The sequence below is a fragment of the Callorhinchus milii genome, unplaced genomic scaffold (assembly GCF_018977255.1).
Source record: "Callorhinchus milii isolate IMCB2004 unplaced genomic scaffold, IMCB_Cmil_1.0 Scaffold4, whole genome shotgun sequence".
Classification (NCBI taxonomy): domain Eukaryota; kingdom Metazoa; phylum Chordata; class Chondrichthyes; order Chimaeriformes; family Callorhinchidae; genus Callorhinchus; species Callorhinchus milii.
Window position 1 is genome coordinate 41,927,259 of NW_024704745.1, and position 17,169 is coordinate 41,944,427.

General features: G+C 43.1%; 1 protein-coding gene across 1 annotated transcript in view; it reads left to right on the top strand.

Moving 5' to 3' along the window:
• Window positions 1–17,169, top strand: part of LOC103186406 (dystrophin-like) — a 775,626-nt gene that overhangs the window by 255,259 nt on the left and 503,198 nt on the right. Inside the window, 5 exon segments of the mRNA XM_042334068.1 lie at window positions 499–679; window positions 3,256–3,401; window positions 7,788–8,000; window positions 10,907–11,020; window positions 13,750–13,905. Coding sequence (XP_042190002.1) covers window positions 499–679; window positions 3,256–3,401; window positions 7,788–8,000; window positions 10,907–11,020; window positions 13,750–13,905 — 810 coding nt within the window.

A 17,169-nucleotide genomic window follows, 5' to 3' on the forward strand; every position in this document is an offset into this window, starting at 1 on the left:
CCAGCGAGGAGGGTATCGGAATAGTCCAGCCGGAAAGTGATGAAGGCATGAACAAGGGTTTTGCCTGCGTTGGTGTGAGGTACGAGGGAGGTGGGCAATGTGACAGAGGTGGAAAAAACAATCCTGGTCAGGGAATGATATGTGGTAGAAAGGAAAGCTGGCGATCGAACCTAAGTTGCGCACCTTGTCCAAGTAGTGAAAAGGACACATTTTTTCTGTTGCACCTGCACCATTTCACCCAATCTCTGAGTTGCTGATTCATGTGATAATTTGAGTATCCGTCATCTTGCCAAAAATTACGACTCCTGACTTTTCAGCACTAAATCTTGCTGTGTGTAGTATTCAATCTTTGGTTCTGAAATGAGGACTGTTTGATTTAAGATGGTTCTGAAACCTGGTCATTCATGACTGTAATGAATGCAGTGTAAAGCTGTCAAATCTCTCCAGGATATCCAGTTCTTGATGAGAACTAAATTCTGCTTTTGTGTCAATCTTCAGGATGAAATTGTACGATTGACAGCACTGCAGCCTCAGGTTGATAAGCTGGCTGAGCATGGGGCTGAGCTAAAACAGAAGGAGAAGGTGCCGAAATCTTTGGAGACTGACATCACTGCCTTCAACAATCACTTTTCTCAAGTTCTTGCAGATCTGCAGGCACGAGCGAAACTGCTGCAGTCCAGTAAGTAGTGCTAATTAGGTGACTCAAAGTGCCTGTACTTACCTACTGCTTTGTTGAACAATATCTTCAGGAATATTTGAAATACATAGAATTTGTGATTTCCTTTCTAGCCCATATGTCACCAAATGATACGGGCAATTGCATCTATTTTGAACCGCAGTCATATTTCTGTCCAACTTTTATTGAAGTGTTCCTCTAAAAAAACAAATTCAGTAGTGTTAAAGATGGTGTTGAGTCTTTCCGAGGTCAATAATTCAATAATGAATACAAAAGGTGCTCTTTAGAAGCAATGAAAATAGAGAAATACACCATGAATATTTTATAATACATGTAAACGTTGACAGAAGACTGAAATATGTTTTTTGAGGCTTCCATTTACAGAAGTTATTTGTTTCTTCTTTTTCTTCACACCCTCTTATTGTGTTGCAGTGATTTTTCTTGTGTGAAACTAAATTAAAGTGCTTCATTTCTCTGTTCTCATGGTTTCAACCTTTATGCATTGATCCAGTTTTGATTTATTCCTTTCTCAAAATACAATATTCCTGTTTCTTCGCTGACCAAGACTTTACTTTGTGTTCTTCTATCTTTCCTTCATCTGCTGTTATAAATTCCGAACATCCATTCACTCTACTTTGTATCTGTTTTGCCTTTGTGTTCATTTGTTGCAGTTTATTCTGTCTGTTTCTTCCTCCATTCCTTTTACAACTGCTCCTGATTTAATTGTTTTCTCTTTTGCTAATAGATGTGTTATTTCACCCCCTTTCCCAAGATTTTTTTCGTTTTTGTACTGTCAGCAATGTTCTTTTGTATGGCAGCCTGATTCAGTTGATAACACACTCCCCTGTGGGTTCAAGCCTACAATGGGACTTGAACTTGCATAATCTGGGCTGACGCTTGAGTGCAGAGCTGGGGATGTTGCTCTACTGGAGTTCTTTGTACGAGAGGTTAACGTGAGATTCAGCCTGCCTCTTCAGGTGGATATTAAAGATCTACGGCACGTCTCATAAAGAGAAGAGAGTTTCTGCCGGTGTCCTGGTCAACCCCCACACCACCATGTATTGCCATTCATTACATAATTATTTATGTGACATTACTGTGTACAAATGGGCTGCCTACAGTGATTCCACTTAACAGTAAATCCTGTGAAGCTCTTTGAGACTTACTCTCAATGTGAAAGTTGGTACATCCATTGCAAAGAAAGTTAGGATTACAGTAGTGCTAACTCTGCTGTTTTTCTTAAATTCTCCTCCCTGGATTTTTTTTGTGTTAAACTTCTTTTAAAGGATCATTCTCTTCAGTAATACCTTCTCCTGACCACTTAAAATAAGATTCATTTCTGTCATGTTTTACAGTTTATATTGTTGAAGATGATATTAAAAAATTAGAAAACTGTTAAAATAGGTGGCTTTCTGGCACCATTGAGAATGGGAGCTATCCTTCTGTCTAGAAGTTCCTTTGAAGTTGAGTTTGTTTCCGAATATTGGAATTTATGTGATGAATGAATCCTTTGTTTTGTTGGTTTTAGTCTAACCTGCTGAGAAAGTGGACTTACCAGCAAACTGCTGAGGCAGAATAGTTTTTTTTTGCTTTACTGCAAAGCTGTCAATGCTGATTTGGAATACACTTTGTATGCCTGTTTGTGCTGTGCGAGATTAAAAGAAGGTGCTCTTTTGGTGGCTGCTGAATTTGCCATTAATGCTCTGAAAGAGCTGTCAATTATAAAGTAGGACTTTCACTCAAGGGCCCGCGTGTGTCCTTTGAACAAATTCAAGGATGCATTTTCCGTTGTATGCGCAGATGTATCTGAAAGAGTAGCATATGGCTGAACTCTGCACTCTTCAGAATGCAGAATATTCATTGTGGTGCCAAGGTTAGAGATCTCCTCTTTGACCGAGCCTTTGGCCACCCTCCTGCCCTCCCTGCCCTCCACCCTCCCTTACCTTAATCCCCCCTCCCTGCTCGGGTCCAAATCCCTAACCGTTCTCCCGACGTGAAAGGCGGTATATAAATGTAATTTTGTATTGTATCTCAATCCTCTTTGCCTAAGCCTGAAGTAGATAATCAGAATTTTAAAAGATTGTTTGAATCTGTAAAGCCTATTTTTGGAACAAATCCCCATCATAATCAAAAAAGAGGAAGTATTTTGAATACAGATTTCATAGTGGCAAAATCTAATATGTCCCAACATAAAACAATCTGAACTGTGTTAATTGAAGGAACCTTTTTTTTGAATGTGTTCCCCATAACCACTACACTATGAGGAAAATAGATTATCTGTCACTGCTTGAAACATTTCATTTCAAATGAGTGTTGTCTAGTTCTGCTTACAGCCAAAAAGATGGCTTATATTTTTCATTATTTTAAAAAACTAGTACAGTACTTGGAAAGTCTTTCTGCAACTGATCTGGTTTGTAAATATAGCGTTTAGACTATCATCAACAAAGTTTCTACATTAACTGCAAGACAAGGTTCTTGCTTTCTACGTATCCAATGTGTACAGTACTATATTTTAAGGTCAAGTTGGAAAAAACTGTCTGCCTTATGTTTATTTGTAATGTAATCTTTTCTTTCTCCAGTTCTGAGCAGCTTGCCCACACTTCAATATAGGGAGAGAGTGAACACACTAGCCCTGTGGATCCAGCGATCAGAAGCCAAACTAACTGTCCCTTGTGTTGCAGTCACAGAGTATGAAATCATGGAGCAGCGACTCAGGGAACTGAAAGTATGTATCCATGGTCAATCCTGTTTGCTATGCAGTCTCAATTGTTTCCACAGTTTGAATAATCCTCAATATATTTGCATACCTAATTAGTGTAATGACCCAATTACAGTAATGACCCAATTACAGTAATGGGAGATGGGACAACTACTTCTTTAACAAGTTATGCTCAAGAACAGTAATCTTTTTGCCACTTTCAGTTAAAGTGGTTGGAATCCTCATCTGAAAGATGAGCTCCTCTGGATAGATTTGGACACTGGGGTGTAATCTGCGATGTGCGAGAAAGGAATACAACACGCTATTAGCAAGCTCCATTTTGCTGTCTAACTTATGATGTTCACAAAACATCAGCTTGCAATTTCTGAAAGCCCTTAACTTACAAAACCGATCTAGAAAGCAAGATGGAAGGTATCAATGACAACGTCCCCCGCCTGGCCCTCCCCACTTTCGGGGGTAGGGCCTTCAGCCTCTCCACCTTTGGAACTCCATCCCACAATCCCTTTGCCTAGCTCTCTCCCTTGCATCCTTCAAGGTACATCTCAAGACCCTCCTCTTCGACCGTGCCTTCAGCCACTCTTCTACCCTCCCTGCTCTCCAACCAGCCTTAGTATCCCCTCAGACCCACACACCCCCCACCCGCTCGAGTCCAAATCCCTGACTGTCCAGAGCCCTGGGACGTCCTCCCGACATGAAAGGCACTATACAAATATAATTTTGTGCTGTATTGTATTGCTGGGGTCAAATATCATGTGGCTCAACCACTGTCCTCTACAAAGGTTCTAAGCTTTCTTCAGAGTCAAATTATTCAGCGTCTGCCCTTATTACTGTTATTCCCAGCTGCCATATTTTAGGGTTTGAAGAGCTCTATTATCTGCGTCAGTCAGGGAAGCATGCGTGTAGCGGTCACTGGACAGCAGAGCAATAGTGGGAAAGGAGAGAACAATTGGGTTAGTAGTAGAGAATTTATGTGTTAATGTTAACCTGAGTTACAGAGTCAGTTTAACACAGCTTGCATTGTGTCTGGAAGGCCCATTGATATTACAAGTTGCTAGTCACCTGGCCATTTTACTGCTTTTTGCTTGACTTGAGTAAACAACAACGATTTGGTGTCTACTCAAGAAATGTAATCCTTTTAAATTGTGAACTTTGACTGTTCTGGTACAGCAAGTCCTTCAGTTCACTTTAATTTTATATTTTTTTGGTTAGATTGACTGTTTGAAAGAGAAATGTATTCAGATAATAAGGCAGGACAATGTGATACCACATGATGAATGTGAAATTAGGTGAAATAAAAAGAAATAAAACTACACTGTAGACACAATATTGGGCTTCAGAATGTCCGCTCCATCTCCAACAAGACCCTGGCCATCAATGAACTCATCCTCGATGACATCATGGTACTCACAGAAACCTGGATCACCCCAGGTGACACCTTCCCCCTCACTGAGGCCACACTATCCGGCTACACCTACCACCGTGCCCCACGCCCCAACTGTTGTGGCGGTGGTGTGGCCCTCATATCCAGGGAGTCACTTGCCCTATCCCCCAACTTCACCGGCTAGTTCCCCTCCTTCGAACACCTTACCCTCTGCCATCCCTCCCACCTCTCTCTGAAAATTCTCTTACTTTACCGCCCCCCCAAAATCTTCTCCCACCTTCATCTCTGACATCTCCACCCTCCTTGCTTCCCTCTGCCTCTGCTCCGACCGCCTCATCATCTTAAGTGACTTCAAACTCCACTTCATCCCTTCCTGCTCCACCTCCTCAGACTTCTCCTCTCTCAACCTCTCCCTCCACATCCACTTTGCTACCCACACCCACGGTCACCCACTCGACCTGGTAATCACCCGGGGCCTCAGTGTCTCGGATGTCACCATCACTGACAAGGCCATCTCTGACCACCATTTCATCTCCCTCAACTCCCATATCCCTCTCCCCACTGTCTCCAAACCTACCACCATCTTCTACCGCCCGTGGAGGAAGATCTCCCCGCAATCTCCCTCTGCTGCCCAGGAGTCCTCTGAACTCCTCCCCCTCTGGCCCACCTCTCCAACAACCCACTCGCTGCACTCACGCTTCTCCACAGTGCCCTCTCCACCACACTCAATGTCCTTGCTCCCCTCACCTCCCGAACTGCCTCCTATTCCCGATCCTCACCTTGGTTCACCAGTCACTCCACTCGCTTAAGGGCCAGGTGCGGTCTGCCGAACGCACTTGGCTCAAATCCGGCCAAACGGTCCACCGCCACTTCTGGCTGGACCTCATCAAGACTTACCGCTCTGCTCTCGCCTCGGCCAAATCATCCTTCTATTCCAGGTTAATCCTGGAGGTGAAGGGCAACCCCAGGCTCCTGTTTTCCACCACCAACCAGCTTCTCCGCCCTCCCCGACATGCCTCACAGATACTTTCCTCTAACTTTCACTGCGAGAAAATGCTGGACTTCTTTGAGTCCAAAATCGAGGGAATCTGCTCAGCTGCCACTGCCCTCCCAACTTCTACCCTCTCCCTACCCCCACCCCTCACAATTATGCATCCGACAATTACCCATCCTGCCTTCCACACCTTTGAACCTGTCACCCCCTCCTCTGTCTTCAACACAGTAACCTCCATGAAGCCCACAATCTGCTCCCTGGACCCCATCCCTACCCCTGTCCTTAAATCCCAGCTCCACTTCCTTGCCCCACTACTCGCCGACATCATTAACCTCTCCTGTCATCTGGCATTGTTCCTTCCCCCCTCAAAACAACTACTATCACTCCCACCCCGAAGAAACCTTCCCTCAACCCATCACAGCTATCCAGGTACCGGCCCATCTCAAATCATCCCTTTCTATCCAAGGTCCTTGAGAGAGCTGTCGCCACCCAGCTTCGCTCTTTCCTCTCCTCTCACTTCCTCCATGAACCCTTCCAATCGGGTTTCCGTGCCCACAGCACAGAAACTGCTCTGGTCAAGGTCACAAATGACATCCTGACCACGTGTAACCAGGGCTCCCTCTGCCTCCTCGTCTTCCTCGACCTCTCCGCCGCCTTTGACACCGTGGACCTCTCAATCCTCCTCCACTGCCTCTCCTCCCACCTCAACCTTCAAGGTTCTGTCCTTGATTGGTTCAGGTTCTACCTTTCACACCGCCTCCACTTTGTCGCTGCAAACGGCTTCTCCTCCAGCCCCCACACCGTCTCGTGCAGCGTTCCTCAGGCTCTGTCCTCGGTCCCTTCCTCTTCACCCTCTACATGCTCCCCCTTGGTGACATCATCCACAGACATCGGGTAAATTTCCATATGTCTGTGGATGACACCCAACTCTACCTCTCTGCCTCCACCCTCAACTCCAGAACTACTGGTGTCCTGACCGACTGCCTGTCCAACATCAAGTCTTGGACAAGGGCCAATTTTTTCCAACTCAACGTCAGCAAGACTAAGGCCCTCTTGATTGGCTCACGCCAGTGCCTCTGCACCTCAGACACTGGCAGCATCAGCCTCCACAGCTGCACACTCAACCTCACTAAGCCAGTCAGGAACCTGGGTATCTTGTTTGACCCTGAACTGTCCTTTCTCCCCCACATCCACGCCATGACCGGCATTGCCTACCATGAACTCCGCAACATTGCCAGACTCCGCCACTGCCTCACCCCTCAGGCTGTCAAAACCCTCAGCCATGCATTCATCACATCAAGGCTCGAATACGGGAACTCCCTCCTCATCGGCCTTCCCAACTCTTCCCTTCATAAGCTGCAGATCATCCACAACTCTGCAGCTTGTGTACTCTCACGCACCAGGCTCCATGACCCCATCACTCCCACCCTCACCTGACTCCACTGGCTCCCCATCCCCCAGAGGATCAAGTTCAAGATCCTAGTTCTCATCTTTAAGGCGATCCATGGCCTTGCCCCCTCCTACCTCTGCTGTCTCCTTCCAACCTGCCTGTTCATCGGGCTCCGGCCTGCTCCATGTTTCCCGCCCGACCCACCCTACCATCGGTGGCCAGGCTTTCAGCCTCTCTGCCCCCATACTCTGGAACTCCGTCCCACAGTCTCTTCGCCTCGTTTCCTCCCTTGCCTCCTTCAAGGCCGGTCTCAAGACCCTTCTCTTCAATCGTGCCTTTGGTCTCCCTTCCACCTGTCCGCCTTCCCTCACCCCTACACCACCCTTCCCAAATCATCGGGCCCCGACACCTGACTGTTTAGCGCTTTGGGACGTGCTCCCAACGTGAAAGGCGCTCTATAAATGTAATTTTGTTGTTGTTGAAATCATATTTCTATTCCTGTATATTACACAGCATAAAAAGTCTATGATTTGAAATATAAACAAGTTCTATAATTCATTTTATATTCTCATAACATTTTGGGAGAGTCTGAAGGTTTTCCAATTTCTTTTCTAATTTTCCTTTAAGGCATTGCAAAGTTCCTTTCAGGAGCAGCAGAGTGACCTGAATTATCTCACCACAACTACAGAAGAGATTTCCAGGAAAGCCCCGGCAGAAATCAGCCAGAAATATCGATCAGAGATCGAGGGGCTCCTTGGCCGTTGGAAGAAATTATCCTCTTCTTTGATGGAGCAGAGCCAGAAACTTGAGGAGCTGATGACAAAGCTTCAGCAATTTCAGGTACATTACAATCTTCCATCCTATCAGTTTACCAGTTTGTAGCTTGGGAAGCTTAGCCCATCATACATAGAAATACTGAAAGACCAATCCTGGAGCGAGACCCTGTCTCTGATCAACCTTTAAGAGGTGTTCATTCTCTGACGTTTGGACCTTTAGAATGATAGAAATGTTGTTCTCCATAGATTGTATCATTAATATCCTTGTATTTGATATAGCGCTTTTCACGTCTTCTAGACATCTCAAAGCGCCTCACAGAATATACTGTAAGTGAAATTGACTATTTTTGTGGGCGAATTGTGGCAGCCAATTGCACACAGCAGTGTCCCAAAAAGAGTCGTGGATTGAATTGACCAAATTATTATTGTTTTTTTTTCTTGAGGGATTATTATCAGGCATGTGGAGTAAGGAAACGGAGTAAGGAAACTTGCCCAAGGTTTCGCAGTGCTGGGAATCGTACCCAGGTCTCTCGCTTACGAGGCGAGTGCTCTGAATTACAAGACCCCACATTATGCCCAGTACAGCAATCTGAGATGCCATCCTGTGTGAAGGCTACTATCTAAATGCAAGTTGTTGTTCTCTCTCTCTCTCCACAACCCTCTAATCCAGTTTTATTTTAGTGAGTGAGTGAGCTCCTAAGAACACTAGGTTGAAATCCAGGAGCTCACAAAATAGATTGAAATTACTACTGCCAGAGTTTCTTCCCTGAAGGGTGATAACTAATAAAACTACATAATAAAGTTAAGAAAATACATTTCTAAGCTGAGTTCATTTATTATTGAATCTGCTTGGAATCAACAACAACAAGATTTAATTTATAGAGTGCCTTTCACGTCGGGAGGACGTCCCAAGGCGCTGGACAGTTGGGTCAGGACCCGAGCGGGGGGGAATTTGTCAGGGTGAGGGGAGGGAAGGGAGGGAGCGAGGAGGGGGTAGAGAGTCGGGAGGGGAGCTGAAGGCACGGTCGAAGAGAAAGGGCTTGAGACCGGCCTTGAAGGAGGAAAGGGAGGAGGCGGCGAAGGCACTGGGGGATGGAGTTCCAGAGCCTAGGGGCTGAGAGGCTGAAGGCCTGGCCACCAATGGTAGGACGGTTGGGGCGGGGGATGTGGAGCAGACCGGAGCCAGAGGAACAGAGGGTACGGGCAGGTAAGTAGGAGGATAGTAGGTCAGAGAGATAGGAGGGAGCAAGGCGTGAATGGCCTTGTAGGTGAGGATGAGGATCTTGAATTCGATCCTCTGGGGGATGGGGAGCCAGTGGAGGCGAGTGAGGGTGGGAGTGATATGTTCCCGAAGCCTGGTGCGGGACAGTACACGAGCTGCAGAGTTCTGAATGACCTGCAGCTTGTGAAGGGAGGTACCGGGAAGGCCGGCGAGGAGAGAGTTCCCATAGTCCAGCCTTGAGGTGATAAAGGATGATGAAACTTCATCATTTAAAATCTCTTACTAGAGACAAGGCATGGATAAGCACGATCAAATTGCTGCCTTCAAATTTCGTAATTCTCCAGCAAATTCAGTAAAAAAAAATCACAATATCAAAGGCTAGCAAACGTTTCACGTTATTTCCCAGTTTAGTTGGATTATTTGGATCTTTATATGACTGAGAAATAGTCTGAAGCTAAAATGCCAGCTCCCTTAAAACGCCAGCAACTGGTTCAAATGAGCGGAAGCTTTGTTTACCTGAATCACCCAGGCCTCTGAAATGGATGTTTTTTTATTTAATACCTCAGCCTACAAATGTGGTTGTGATTGAAGCAGGTTGTCAATTTAATTGACACATGCTATCATTTCTCTACCTAATTGTTAATTTTATTTGTCCTTTCTTCCTGGCCACTAGTTTTAGTTATATTTTCTCCCATTCCGTGGCAGTCCCTTCTGCTCGACCAGGAGAAATAAGGTTATGGGAGTTTTTACTTTCCGAACAATTCAGGACCGTAAAATGCTGATATGTCTCAGTTTGTTCAATATCCATTAGTTCATTAAGTGTCAGGATGCGTCAGTTGGTTGACTCTTGCCTCTGAGTCAGAAGCTTGTGAATTCAAGCCCCATGTCGGCAATTGAACTCAAATATTCTTGGCTGACACTCCAATACTGTACTGTAGGTGCCATCTTTCAGATGAGAAGTTAAGTGAGGTCTCATTTTCAAGTTCAGGTTAAAAATCCCATGGACACTACTCAAAGTTTCTCCTGCTGTCCTAGCTATTGATCCCCTGCTAAAATTACTTACTTCATGGCTGTTTGTAGGACATTGCTGGGTGCAAATTAGCTGCCACATTCATCTACAAAATGGAATCATTACACATTACAGTAAGTCCTGTGAAGTGCTTTGAGACATCCTCTGACATGACAGTCACTATATCAAATGCAAGGATTACCATTATAACCAAATTTTCGCAAGATGTAAAATATTGTTGAATATGCACCAGTGTCTGTTGGATTATTTGGAATCATTCAAGTTCAGGGTGGTCCGAAACCAATGTCTGATTTCTAATGAATGCTCACCTCCACCTGGCCCTAGTTTTACTGACGTTAAACAATGATAAAGTATAAAGATCACACCATCAGGAAGGAGACAAGATGCAATTTGAAAATACCACTTTAGTAGGAATAATGTAGGCAACATTGGAGTAGCTGGGCTTAATAAATATGCAGAATCAATAATAAATCAGTATTAAATGTACTCAACCTCATTCAGTTATAATTGTGTCATTTGGTCCTGTAGCATTGTCCTGGGAAGATTGCAATCACAGTACTTTGTGCAGCTGAATAGCATAGATTCCAGGCTGCAGGATGTTACAAGTTAAATGAAACTGCAGCTCTCAGAATTATATTGTGCAGAAACTTTGCAGGATTTTTTTGTGCTGGTAATAGAACAGCTGAGATAAAGCTTACAATGTCCTGGTGTTAAATAGAATGACACAAAAACGCTGAAGAAATGGATGGCTGAAGTGGATGTTTTTCTGAATGAAGAATGGCCTGCTCTGGGTGACTCAGAAGCACTTGAAAAGCAGCTGGAGCAATGCACTGTAAGTAAATTGTCTGTAAGGCTAATTTTAAGGTGTATAAGAAGTGACACAACCTCATACATTAAATATCCATACTTAGAGCGCAAATTTACTTTCGATTCCATTGCCTTAACCCTTGGATTCGTGGCTGCCATAAGCTAAAACAGAGATAAAACAATTTCATTAATGCTATCTATTCACTGCAGCAATAATAAACTTGCGTTACTGGGGTTCTGAGAATGTAAAAATAGATAGCTGGTAGGGATTGTAAAAAATAACATAAGCCTGAGGATAAACTCCCAACAACTTTTACTATCATCAGAAGCTCAATTTCTGATTACTGTCATTCACTCATGATAAGAATTATTTCAGATTTTGCCAGATTTATTCCAATGCCTATTATTAATTCTCTAGCACTCCATCCGGAGTCCCTTCATTGAGTGTCTTCTCTCATTTCCTTCAAGTTCTATCTCAGGATCTTCCTCTTTGGTTATCTTCCCCCACCCCCCCCAGAATTCAACCCCCAGCTCAGGTGCAAACCCTCAGCTGTCCCAACACCTTGGGACATCCTCCTGACATGAAAGGCATTGTATAAATGCAATTTTTTGTTTTGTTGATGAAGTTGGTGACCAAGCTGGATGTTTCTTCATATAGCCATTGAGGGGGTGAAGTTCACTATTGACACAGATAACATAAGACCTGAAAGTGAACAGCTTGTACCCCATTAATACCAATTTTGTTTAGAAAATAGAGACCGTATTTTATATATGACATGGTTAAAATCTGGGTGCAATTTCCATATTAATCAATTTTCTAAGCAAACGGGAGGAATATGAGATATTATTATCTGACCTTATCTCTCTAGATATTTATTTGTATATTTATATGAATGTATGCCTTACACATCATATGATGTTTCTTTGCAATATGATACTATGTTGGGAATTATTTATTTTTCATTGTTCAGTATATTTTCAAAAAACTGTGTGTCCAATTATTTTTAAGATTTTCTCTGCCCCTGGTCAGACCTCTCTGCCCCTGGTCAGACCTCTCTGCCACTGGTCAGACCTCTCTGCCCCTGGTCTGGTCTCTCTGCCCCTGGTCTGGTCTCTCTGCCCCTGGTCTGGTCTCTCTGCCCCTGGTCTGGTCTCTCTGCCCCTGGTCTGGTCTCTCTGCCCCTGGTCTGGTCTCTCTGCCCCTGGTCTGGTCTCTCTGCCCCTGGTCTGGTCTCTCTGCCCCTGGTCTGGTCTCTCTGCCCTTGGTTTCGCCTCCTATTGATAAGATGGATTTCCACATGTGAAGTGACTGTTGTTCGTTTGTGAGCCTTGGCAATTAGTGCTAGGGGATCGCTACAATACTATACAAATTGACATTTATATAACACATTTCATGTCAGGAGGATGTCCCAAGACGCTTAGAGGGAGTCAGGTCGATGAACTCTCCCTATCTCATTGCCACTCATATGCATAACCAGTGGAAGGTGCTGTAGAATGGTTCAGGAGCAGGAACCCTGGCTGATTTTTCTCTCCCTATCCCATGGAAGGCCGGGGCCAATTTAGCCTCTCCATGCATCCGTGGTTGAGACCAGCAAACTGAGCATGACACAGGATTCGAACCAGTGAGTTTCTGTTCTGTCATTTGTAGCTCTGTCCATAACAGTGCACAGTATATTTTCAACCAAATGTTCTGAGAATCTGCTGGGCACAAGGTGGGCAATGGCCTGGTAGATCCACTACATATATTCAACTTCTTCACTGAATAATATTTTAAATGAAGACATTTTATTAATTTAAACTGTGACAAAAAGAATAGAAGATATTTTTTGTGAGTTAAAGGCAGCAATTTAGGGTTTGACATTCTTAAATGGTTTTGTTTTCTGTTCCTGACATCAAACCCACTTGCCAGAATCGATGTAATAGCTTCTAGCTCACAGCCATCTATTATTTTCCATTTATTGATTATAACTCAAATATTAGCAGTAACACTGAATCCCCAATATCTTATTTTGTGTAAAGGAAAACGTCAGAAAGAATAAGTTCAAATCATTATTGTGTTTAAAAATAGGATAGCCACTGGCGGATCTAAAAGGGAGTTTAAGAAGAACTTCTTTACGCAGAGGTTGGTGAGAATGTGCAACTCACTGCTGGAAGCTGTGGTTCAAGCAAAACTCAATATATATCTCTATGAGGAAACTTGATGCTTAAGTGAGGGAGATGGGAATGAGAAGGGCTGAGGCTCATGTGGAGTTTAAACACTGAAATGGACAAGATGAGCCCAATGGCCTCTTTCCTTGCTGTAATGTTCTATGTGGTTCTATATTTGATATTTGGCATCTGAGATACAGAGAATGACAGCAAAAACTGGATATATTACATTGGAGAACTGATCAAAACTGTCTAGATCGTAAAGGGTAGACTTAAGATAAATTTTGTTAATTTCTTAATGTGGTCAAAATATCCACAACAAGGAAATCACAGTCCAAAGTAATCCAGGGGCATTTCCATGGGCAATGTGGAAACTGTGACTGCAATTACTGATGCACTTGAAAATGTATCTGAGGAGATCTATTTACTTTGGAGTATGCTGTGTTTCTTTCAGTATTGTTCAATCTCTCCACTTTATTAGCTGGCATTAGGTAGATAAATTGCACAGTTTAGTTGCAGTTTAACTGAACATTGCAGTTCTGCCACACATTTCTCCACTTGGGCGTCTTAAGTAATTTGATGACTGATTTGTACTTTTTTTCTCAGGCACTGGTAAATGACATCCAAATGATTCAACCCAGTTTAAACAGTATTAATGAGGTTGGCGAAGCATTGAAAAAACAGGCTGAGCCTGCATTTGCCAACAAATTACAAACTGAACTCGCCGAGCTGAATGCTTGCTGGGAGAACATCTGTAAACAGGTGAGAGATTCAACATGTGTAAGCTGAAGAAGTCATGCTTTCAGACACCTGCCAATTGATACAGAAAAACTGAAGCAATTTGATGTGATAAGGCGCTATATCGAATGCAATGATTATTATAATCAGCGTGAGAGCTCTCGGAGCCTGCTAAGCATGATATTAAAGGGCTACACTATCTTGTGAGCTCTAGCATTGAGTGTGGGGGGGCATTGGTAGAGTCAACATTTCTCTGCGAAACATTGAGCAAATAGCAAAATTCCCCTTTTATGATAAGTGTATGCGCAGTTAATGAAATGCCGTAAGTCCTTCAGGCCTCTACCTCTTCCTCCAGCATTATGTCACCGCATATGCTATGCGTTCAAGACATTCTGATACAAAGAATATGGTGCCGAGCTTGATGGTCTGAACGAGTTTTTCTCACCCTGATGTTTACTGAGCCACATGACAGAGAGTTGCAGGCACAGGTGGAATGTGGAATTGGCTGACCAATGGGTGTTTTGAGGATGGGTAGAAACTCGTTGTCTCCAATTTTTTTTAAGTGTAACAGTGATAACTTTCGGCAGTTTGATGATGTAACACATGTTTGTTGATTGTCACCAGTAGAAATTTAAAAAAACTGGCAGTTGTGTAGGTCTCGTAATACATTGAATGGTTTTAGGAGTTCCAAAAATAGTTGGTTTTGAACACAGTTCATTTCAAGTAAACCACAAAAATTCTTTCCATGTTTTAGTATTAGGCAAGTATAATGAATAATTTTCCTGTGTCAAAATTTCTGAGCCAAAAGGGTGAATAGTTTGATTATATGCTGACTGTGTCTACTGTACTTCAGGGGAGCGATGTGTTGATTTGGATTGTGTGATGTCGATCCCTTTTAAGCCTAAAAAGAGAGCTGGCTTTCTGCCTCCTAAAACTCTAGTGTTTATCAATCAGTATTTGTGGAGGACCCTTAAATCTTGACCTATTTTAATTGATTTTAAAAGTACGAACACGAAACAAAGTGGCAGCAGTCTCAATGTCTAATAATATCCTATAAACAGAATTTGTGGCCTGGATCATGACATCAGGGTTGACAGCCAGATCCACTAATCCTGCCTCAGTTTCTTTCTCAGCAACTTTATGCTGCAAACAATATTATCTGAGAAATAGCACAAATCTGAGCTCCAACACAGAGCCTCCTGATTTTGTATGGCTCAGGAACACATCACACAATGCAAATACTCACTGAACCATTGTAGAATCTCAGAAACCAGGTCCTTGGTGCTTCACTTTTATATTTGTTTGTTTCATTCCATTTCAGTATATAAACCCAACACTTTTCGCTGCTGAAAATCTCAAGAGCAATATTCTAGTTAATGTTTTTTTTAAATGTGGATTTAAGACCTTTAAAATGTTCATTGAGTGCAAAATGAGAAATCGTAATGTTATATTCACCCAGCATGTGTGCAGTATAAAAACTGTTAAGTACATATCTGTCTGTGCAGAGCAATTTCATGCATTTAAAAGCTGTATTTATGCTTATAAGATATAACACGATTATTACATGTGCACAGATTTTTAATGTATTAAACTGGAATAATCTTTGAAATATTCCATAATCTTTGAAATATCCCAGTGGAATGCTGAAGCTTCAATAAGCACCATTTAAGGAATATTTCACTAGCCTCTCCACTCCAGTTCTAGTGTTTTCCAATGCCTTGGGATGTCCTCCTGACGTGAAAGGGGCTACACAAATATAATTTTGTTGTTGTTGTAATGAACAGATTTTTCTTACCACATTATCTTTGGAATACTTCACTGGACCCCTCTTAGGTCCCATAAATATTCTTTTCCCAAAACATTTTCCTTAGAATCCTCCAGCTTGTGTTGAGCGTTCGGAACCACCTCGTAAATCACCCCCTCTCTATCTGATTTCCTCCTCTGTGCTGATGCTAGGAAAGTCAGAGGGTCATTCATGAGTCGGTAATGGTGTCTGAGTGAGGCTATGCCACCTCTCCTTATTTCTCTTGCGTTCTGGATTCATTCCTTCTACTTTTGAATCGTTGGGTTTTCTGCCCTTCACAGCTGGATAGTGCTAATGGGTGTTTGCATAGTGATTATCTCCTGGCAATGATTAGCAGGTACTCAATATAGCTGTTTATGCCAGAACCTGATCTGTCATTTGACAGATAGGCACATGAATGAAATAAACATTCTGATCTCTGATAGGCCACACGTGGGAGGTTTTGTGCCGTTTTAGGCATGCGATTTTTAAAATATATTGAAGCTTTGGAGAGGGTGCAAAGAGCAGCAACATGAATTAAACACAAACCTCAATCCCCGAAAGTGAGGGACTCAAAATTTGTTTTCCTGCAGAGTACGAGATGCTTGGGTCAAATGATTCCTTAAAAAAATCTTCCTAAGAGTTTGTTTGCAAACAGAATTAGGTACAGAATGAAGTGACGAAATACTTCAAGGAGCAGAACATGTTGCAGTGCTAGGGACAGGGAGTTTTGTCTGGTGTGCTATTGTCACAATTGAATATTAGAAGTGTAGGACAAATGAATCACAGAGTTTCATTTCATTACCTTTGGGGAATCTTGAGAATATTTATCTGTGTCAGGGTAGGTTTTACGTGCAAGAGATCTTGATGGGTGATAAGGCTCTTATTTCCTGCTGTTTTTAAATGTTTTTAACCTCTGTCCTAGTGTACTGCAAAGCAGATGTAGGATGGAAATGGGAGTGAATGTGGTGGAGATGGGATAGAAAGAAGAGAAAGGCTCAGTTGCTCAATCTATTTGTATTGCACATTTTCTCCAGTACAAATGTAACACAAATTGTGTTCGTAACTTCGCCTCGCTCCCTCCCTTCCCATTTTCAGGTCTCTGCTGAAGACCTTTCTTTTCGACTGCGCCTTTGGTCACCTTCCTCCCCCTATTAGGGATCCTAAACTGTAACGCCCCCTGAGACGCCGTCCGGCGTGGAGGGTGCTATATAAATCCAAGTTGTTGTTGTTGTTATGATTCGGTTTACCACTGTCTTAAAAGTGAGTGATTGCAGCCTCTTCCTGATTGAGATTGATTCTTACTGCTCAAATAGGCCTTGTTTGAATTGTTGCTGGTTTGGCATGTGGTTCCAGATGACTATGGTTTCTACACGGCTGTCCTCCTTGAGGCTTGCTGGTTGACATGTATCCTCAGCTGACAGTTCCCATCGGGCACATTTAGCTGCCCCATTGGTTTCTAAACTAGAGTGAAGAAACCGTGATCTCACTTACTGATTTCTTTC